This window comes from Anser anser (assembly GCF_964211835.1).
Source record: "Anser anser genome assembly, chromosome: 19".
Lineage (NCBI taxonomy): Eukaryota > Metazoa > Chordata > Aves > Anseriformes > Anatidae > Anser > Anser anser.
Genome location: NC_139740.1, coordinates 9,057,082 through 9,065,509, shown reverse-complemented (window position 1 = coordinate 9,065,509; position 8,428 = coordinate 9,057,082). Strand labels below are relative to the sequence as shown.

Below are 8,428 nucleotides of genomic sequence, written 5' to 3'. Positions count from 1 at the left end.
TTCCTATAAGATCGGCCACTTCTTCACATTTGTGTGTGCTATGTTTGATTTTTACAGCTACATGCCATGGGTGCTAAAGACAGGCAAATGTGATCATGGGTGCTGACCTGGGTTGAGAAGTGGGATCATTTAAGACAGCTTTTATTGAAAAAGGAAATGAGTTTAACAACAACAACAACAAAAAAGATCTAGGTGACAAGAGTGTCCAGGTGAAGGCTGGACTCCAGGTCCCTGAGGTCCGTATTTGCAGTTGTCACTAAACATTAACAGAAGAGGATAAGTCTTGTTTGCAAGCCATTCTCTAAGCCAAACTGTTCATACAGTTGGTTGTGTCTTTCTGTACGAGCCGAGCAAAATTTTTGCTAAGCCTGTTGCAGTCTGTTGCATGAGATCAAAGGCATGTGATCTGGTTTAAAGCAAATGCCTCTGAGTCACGGTGCGACCTTTGTCGTGCTATTTAAAAACGTCGCCTTTGCTGCTGCACACTCCAGCTGCGTTCATGGGGGCTGTTTGCAGGGACGCCGAGCACCCATGTACCCCACAGCCTTGGCTGAGGAGGGACCCCAAAATGGTGTTCACGTAGAGAAGTAGAAAGGTGTACACTCAGCAGGCCTCAGCCTCTCCCAACTGATTAAAGTGAAGATTGCTCCTCTGCTTCTGTGTTTTGAAGCTTCATTTATGGTGATAAGCGCTTGGGAACAGTTTGGGTGGTAAATGCTGCAGGCACACTCTCTGTGTTGTTGCAACTATCACAGCAGGAACACGGCTGTCCAATGTGTCTGCAACACAAGTCCTAAATTAAGTGGTGGGTTAAAAATAATGTGACTAATAAGTGCTGAAAAAAGAGAGGCAATGGAATAAAAAAAAAATCATCTTAGTGCAAATTTCTCATTGGTGGCAGACACTGATGCCAAAATAGAAACCCTGAAATTGACGAATGCCCCAGCCCACGCTGCAGTGATTTAATTAGTGATTTAATTGTGCCCAGAGGCACCCGGGCTGGGAATTATCAGGGGGTGCCCACAGGAAGCGCGGGGCTGTGCTCTCCACCGGGGGCTTCTGAGCCCGAGCCCCAGCCCCAGCCCCATGGCTGGAGGGCAGGCGCAAGGCCGGAGAACCGGCGCAGGCAGCGCGGTGTTTCCACCCCACCGGGGCCGCTGCGTTCCTCCGTTCCCTTCCGAGCCGAACAAGCGGGGCGAGAACCGTGAGGAAAGGCAACGGGAGCCCGGCCCCGGGCAGCCGCCGCCGCCCGCTGCCCCTGGGCACAAGATGGCGGCGGCCGTGAGGGAGCTCGCGGCGGCGGAGGGCCGGGGGCGCTTTGGGGGCCCGGCGGCGCGGCGCTGAGGAGGCCGCCCGGGCCTCCGTCCCCTCCGCGCCTTGTGCCGGGCTCCCGGGGCCCCGCGGCGGGCAGCGAGGGCCGGGGATCCGTGTACCGGCCCCGTGCCCCCGGGATGTCGGTGATGAGCAGCGCCTTGGAGGAGCGGGAGCTGCAGGAGCGGCTGCGGGAGGCGGCGGCGCTGGGGGACGCCGAGGAGGTGCGGAGGCTGCTGGGGCTCGGCGTGGACCCCAACTCCCAGAACGAAGTCAACGGCTGGTGAGGGGCGGCGGGGCGCGGGGTGCGGGCGGGCGGCGCTGGGGGCTGTGGGGGGACCCGGCTCCCCGGGCGGGGAGGGAGGCGGCCGCGGCTCGGCAGCCCTCGGCCCCGCGGTGGGGAGGCCGGTGCTGCCCTTGCCTCGGGCAGGGGTTTTGGACAACGTCGGCCCCAGGGTTTCCGACATAAATCTGGGCACCCCGAGTTTAATGTCGCTTCACCCCAGTCATCGCTGCTTCGAGGACGTAGCACGTTAGTTTTGTGGTTTACTGAAAAAGAAATGCTAACCTCAGAAGGCTTTGGGGTTTACTGCTAAAGAGGATCGTAATGAAGGGAGCCTGTCCTCTTTCCACCTGTCACCACCACCTGTTTGTGCTGGGACCTCTCCTTAGGCTTCACCAGCACGGCTCACAATGGAATGGGCCTTGCCCTAGAGAACTTGGAACACAATTGTTAACTTCAAAGATAAAACGTGATGTAATGAAGGAAACTTTATTCCCAGGTGTTCTGCGTGCAACCCAGGTGAATCGTTGACTGGCGGCGAGGAGGATTTGGGGTATATCTGAGAGCACAACCCCTCTGTTTCCTTCCCCACAGGACGTGCCTGCACTGGGCCTGCAAGCGGAACCATGCCCAGGTGGTGGCTTGTCTGCTGGCTGCCGGTGCGGACAAGCAGATCCTCACGGCCACTGGAGAGCTGGCTGCACAGTTAACTTCGAAACCAGACATTCGGAAGATTTTGGGAGGTACTGTTCCTATCTTAAAAGCACTCTAGAATTTGTGGTCTTTTTATGCTTTTACCCGGATCAGTAGACTGGCAAAACTTTGGGTAGGACTATTGTATCTAATTAGATAGCTCCTGGGGAATAGACATGTATCACGTAACTTCTCCTAAATGGTTTTTAGTCTGTAAGTGGAGCTTTCTGAACTGCTTTGACATTAGTATGTGGCTTGTAATCCTCACTCACACAAGAATTAAATTTACTGCAGAAATTTGAAGCAAGAGAAAAGAAGGCTTGGATATTGTATCACATATTCAGTTACCTGAAGAAGTATTTGGTTTAATATGCTGGCATGGGTCATAACAAACCATTTGCAGCAGTATTATTAAAAGCATTGCAAAATTAGATTTAGCAAAGAACTATGGGCCCTTTCCTTCGAAAACGCTAGAATAACACTGCTATAAATGACATATTTTCCAATGGTTATTTGTAAAAATCTGTATTTTTTTTTTTCTTTTCTTTCATTTCATAGCTACTTGCCTTCCAGGTGTTATGTGCTTATGAGAAACCAGTATTATCCTTGTGTTTACCTCAGAATGCGATGTAGTTTTAAGAAACAACAGGAAAACTGACTATTCAAAATGAGAAAGATGCATCCGATAACTTGGTGGCTTTTTTCTCTCTCATCCCCTACCCCCACATTTTTGAATTTCATTAATAGAGGAAGAAAGTGAATGTCAAGGAGCGAAAGATTTAAATTTGCCAGTTGTTGCAAACTATTTGGCCAACCCACCATTCCCTTATGTCTATACTGAAGCAAGCATTCCAGACAGCTTGGCAGAATCCCTGAATGAAAGTGCTTCCATCTCTTCCGCTTCCCAGAGTGAAACTAGTCCTTGTTCATCAGCAACTCAGGTTGAAAGCATATGCACACCTACATCGTGTAACAGCAACGATGATTTTCCTGCGCCAGATGCTGCGGAACAGCTGCCCAGCCCGTCAGCACCTACCACAGCACCAACATGCGTAACGCCCGAAATACAGAACGGCCCCGTTTGTCAGCCACCCTTGTCTCACAGCAGAGGTTTGTTTTCCTCTGTAGCATCAAACGAGGCTGTACCTCAGCAAACCGACAGTTCGCCTACTGGTCCTGCACCAACGTTTCAGCCCTTTTTCTTTACTGGAACTTTCCCGTATAACATGCAAGGTAATGAAGTGCAATTTTCATCCTTCTATTATGCTCCATTCCATGGTTTTGGTATCAGTGGAGGTAAGGATTCATTCCACATTCAGAATAACGTTGAACAGAGATAGAGATGTTAAGCTCTTTGACCAAAAATACACAGTGATACATTGATTTTTTTTTTTTTTCTTCATTCCAAAGTAAAAATAACTGTTGTATTTTATCTTAAAAACAGTAATAGTTTCCAAACTTTGTTTTCCACCCATGGAAAGATCAGTGGTTGTGACTGAGCAACAGAAAATCTCCCATTTTGCAAAATACCATATAGCATAAAATGCATCACAGGTAGTTTGGTAGCAGCTTGATTTTGTGACTGGATGGGTCAGATTTTTAGCATTGTAAACATGTTTCCCAAGTGTATTTCTGCTCTCTTAACCACTAGTTGCTGGTGAAATGAAGGCATGGTATTTCTTCATGAGGGAATAGACATTGTATTATAAAACCTGAGCTCAAAAGATAATCCTAATACTTTAGTGTTAGGGGTCTTGGTTGGTTGGTTGGTTGTTTTTTTAGGGGATTTTTTTTTATTTTCAATCAGAACTTGTACTTAAGGTGAGAGTCCAGAATCTCAGAGACAACGACTTCATTGAAATTGAGCTAGACAGACAAGAACTGACTTATCAAGATCTGCTCAGAGTGAGTTGCTGTGAATTGGGTGTAAATCCTGAACAAGTAGAGAAGATAAGAAAATTACCTAATACACTGGTAAGAAAGGTAAGAATTGAAATCAGATTAATTTGACTCTGCACTGTACAGACATCAGAGAAGTTATTTCTGTAAAAAGATCAGCAAAACACGGCATTGTGTTGAAAACTCATTTAAGCTCACAAATTCAAAAGGATATTGGACTTGCCTTGTAACTTCATCATAACTTGCTTAAAACATTCTTGTCAAAATAGATTATTTCAACTCCTAATGCGTATGGAACAATTAGATCAACTTTTTTTTTAATGCATCAGAAACAGTGCATTAGTATGCTTTTAGCATAATTGCTGTGTATTGCTTCAGCATTTGCTTGTCTTGAGAACAAATAACAAGGGGAAGAAATGCCACAAATTGCTACGTGTGTAGCTTTAAAGATACGCTATTAACAAATGAACATACTCTTATGGTCCAAAAATACCTATATTAGAGTTTTGTAAATGAAATGTATTTGGTCACAACTCTTAGTTAAGTGACGTGCATAAACAGTCAAATCATCATGATGTTCAAGGCAACAAAACCATGCTTTGAAAGAGTGTACACTGGTAGGAAGTTTTTATCTTTATTTATTCCTATAATTGGGTATGTACTCCCTAAACTTTAATTTTTGCTTTCTTTAGCTATTATAAATATTTACAAAGTAAGACCAGATACGTTCGATATGTTCAGAAGTTGTTGTTCTGTCTATTTAAAAGGACAAGGACGTGGCCAGACTTCAGGACTTCCAAGAGCTGGAGTTAGTTCTTCTGAAAAGTGACAACTCTCCCTTCAGAAATGCTGCATCGACCTTGACTGAGAGACCATGCTACAACAGTAGAGCATCAAAGCTGACTTATTGACTCTTCTAGATGCACTCTAGAATACAAAAACCCGGTAATTATATGCTGCTGCCTTTTGAAGGCAGTGAATTAAGCATCTATGGAACCTTAAGTTATTGTTAGGGTTAATATTTTAACTAATAATTTATCTTTGATATTTAATAACCCCTTTGCTTTTATTTTTTTACTTGATCCTGTATTCAGATAAAGGATACCTCATATGTCTACTAAAATCACATGCTTCCAGTGCTGTTCAATTCAGTTTATTGATTGTATTTGGCAACAGAGGGCAGCAAAGACTGAATTGTTGATAGAAAAGTATGTTGAGTATTTCCACTCTGTCTTTTCCCTGACTCTTACTTGGTCGTTCAGGAAATAGCGTATGTATGTATATGTTTTTGAACTTCCTGCTTAAGTTACAATTCAGAGGGTATTTGGCATACAGTGAATGGCTGCTCTCTAAAAATGTAGGATTCCTTAATCTCTTCCCCCTTCACAAAGTCTTACCAAGATGCTATTGTTTTCTTTCCACTTCTCCGCAAAATTATAAGCGAATTGAATGTCACTTAAGTACCAAATGAATGCCGAGCAGTGTTTTTTGAATTTGAGAAGGATTTTTCACATGTTTTTTCACAGGATTTTTCATGTTTAGGCCCAGGACTCCAGTGCAATAGTAATGAGGACAACAAGCATTCTGCATTTGTAAGACCTGACTGTGCAGCAGGCAGTTACCTCAACTGCCCCGTGCAAGCCAACCCCATAGGCACCTGCACTTGAAGCACAGCTGTACCTCAAGTGTAATGCTATTTAAAGAAGTCTTTGCTTCCTGCAGCAGTGTGGTGCTGGCCATGCTGCTTTTAGACACGAGCTGGTACACATGCAAGGTACTGCATACAGCCTGTGCCAGTGCTAGCTTCCAACGCCACACCATACTGCAGCGTGTGACATGGACACAGCCTTACTCTCCCCTACCTAAACGCAGTTCCATAGTATGACACCACTGCATCTATCTTATGAGACTAGAAATATTTAATGCTCTCAGGTGACAGGAGAAAAACTGCTACTAGCCTGAAAATAAGAATAGTGAGGTAAGACTGCCCCCATTTAAATACTTGTTTCTTTCCCGTATAAGAATATTGTAACTTAAGTGAGGGCATCACTTCAGTTCCACAAAATATAAAAAAAACATTTTTTAATTTAAGAAGTATTTAAGTTACAAAGCAAGTTAACCCATTTTTCAAAAGAAAGCCCTTATGTTTCAGATAGAGAGGGCATCATAAAGCTGTGGCCTTTGTTTTTATTTTCCCAACCATTTGGGGAGACTATACATTAGACGCACCAAAAGCCAGTACTGTCAAGTAGCTTCTGTATAGCCCAGCCTCAAAGACCAGTTACAAGGTGAGTGGTTAGCTTCTGCTGTGTGAGGAGCAGAAGCACAACAGTATAGTCCAGAGGTATCACAACTCTAAGGAGCATATTATGCTCCTCATTAGCCATACTAAACTGGAAACATATACAATTGTTAAGTAACCTGCAACTTTACCATCACTTTTAAATAGTGTCAAAATTGTTAGCCAGACAAGTACCTAAAAGGCTGAAGGCCTCTAAGTGTTTTCATGATTTTGGGGTGGAGGGAGAGAAATGGCTGGCTAAGATGAGGACTGCTTTAGCTAGCACTGAAGCAAGTCAGTAATGAAAATATTCATAAAACCACAGATGGATGGCAAAAGTCATCATTAAAACACACCTTTCAGAGTCACACCTTTCAGAGTCACTCCTTTTCACTCCAAATTTTCATTAAGGTAGTTAACTTGCAGTATGCTGAAATATTAACAGCCTGAAACTTTGAGCTAATGCCAGTATTCTGCAAAGCTAAGAAGCTTTTTGTTTTCTCCTATACCAAAAAACTAACGCAACAACCTTTACACCAAAACTGTTAAAAGGGTTATGGGGAGTAGAGTTACTTTTTTTCTGAACCTGAGGGTTTGTTTTTTTATTTGATACTGATTTTCCTTCAATCTCTGCTTTATTAAGCTGCATTAGAGCAGATTCTTTATGCACAGCTGGCACAGTGTTTGTTGTTGATCTGGATTGCAGTGTTGACATTCAGACCATAAATAGTACAATCAACATGTTTTGGTAGGAGCAGCATGGCTGCCACAATTTCTTAGCTTCCTGCAGCACAGCCGCTTTATCATTGAAGCGACTCCTGGAAGGGAGGCTGGTAAAAGCACGCATTTCAGAAAAATACAGAAACCCCTTCTGCCAGCAGAAGAGATGCTTGAGTCTGAGTTCAGGCTTTCCACTAAGTTACTTGTTTTAAATTCTTGTTTTGGTGGATTGAAAATAATTACCATTCTTTTCCCACCTGCTCCCTCTTACAAGGAGTGACTTAACATCTTTTCACTTACTCTAAGTCCTTCTCTGTCCAAGAGCTGGGCTACTTTAAAGCCCGATTCAGCTGCTGGTAAGCTAACAAGTAAGACACAACGTGAAGTAGAAACACCTATTTCTCCCCTTTTGTTCTTCTTGTAGAACAGGAAAGGAGCTTTTATCTTAACACCTATGTATCTATCTTTTCAATGTAGCTTGGAGGCTAGTTCAGAAGATGTGCAATAACTGTTTGAAAACCAGTACAGGAATAGTTAAATGGTTCAAAAATAAAACTGATTTCTTTTCAGTTCCTGTATTCAAGACATGAGTGTAAAGACTGCCTCCACTAATTAATAAACATTCAGCTATAGGAGCAGCTGGTTTAAAAAAGCTTTATTTGCACTAGTTTCCACAAAGAATAGCTGTTAATGTGATTAGACTAAAACTTTAATTATGATTTGACTGTAATAACAACAGTAAGTCTATGCATTTCAGAGAAATATTTTTATATGTTTTATGCAGTTTGATAGACTCTAAGGCACACTAGTTAAGTTTCATTGTTGTTTGGTTTTCTTTGGACAATAAATTGTTGGTAATAACAACTGAAACTAAGTTTACAAAACTTACTGTTCTTCCAATGACTTTTGTTTGCACTACAGACTGATACTGAACTGACATTGCTACTCTTCAGTTCTATTAAAATACTGGTTGTTTAAAGTATTTAGATGTCTTCCCTTTTCCTTGTTGGCTGGGGGGGGGGGATGACACACAAAACAACTAGGGTGGATATTAAAATTTTAACGCAACTTTGAAAAATCACATAGCCGTATGTTCTGAACAACAAATAAAAGTACTGGAAAGGCAACATGTTTCCTATGCTCTGAAATACGGAATTTCTCCTTCAACTTCAATGCACCAAAATCTCTGCTATTAGATGTGCCAAAATGGGAATCCGAGCCCAAGTTACTACAAGGTTCCT

At 43.1% G+C, this 8,428-nt stretch overlaps 1 protein-coding gene across 1 annotated transcript; it reads left to right on the top strand.

The window, feature by feature from the left end:
* The first annotated feature begins 767 nt into the window (after window positions 1-767).
* On the top strand, window positions 768-8,170 carry LOC310884229 (ankyrin repeat domain-containing protein 40-like). The gene is made up of 5 exons (XM_083805724.1): window positions 768-1,594; window positions 2,189-2,337; window positions 3,035-3,520; window positions 4,095-4,270; window positions 4,954-8,170. Exons 1-5 carry the CDS (start codon window positions 1,452-1,454, stop codon window positions 5,095-5,097), a joined length of 1,098 nt encoding a protein of 365 aa, XP_083661850.1. The 5' UTR covers window positions 768-1,451; the 3' UTR covers window positions 5,098-8,170.
* Window positions 8,171-8,428: the final 258 nt, after the last annotated feature.

Bases quoted from the DNA above. Each gene is read 5' to 3' on its own strand.
- LOC310884229 (XM_083805724.1), top strand. From the start codon at position 1,452: ATGTCGGTGATGAGCAGCGCCTTGGAGGAGCGGGAGCTGCAGGAGCGG. The intron at 3,521-4,094 runs GTAATGAAGTGC...ATTTTCAATCAG, and splicing joins TTTCCCGTATAACATGCAAG to AACTTGTACTTAAGGTGAGA. The intron at 4,271-4,953 runs GTAAGAATTGAA...TCTATTTAAAAG, and splicing joins CTAATACACTGGTAAGAAAG to GACAAGGACGTGGCCAGACT.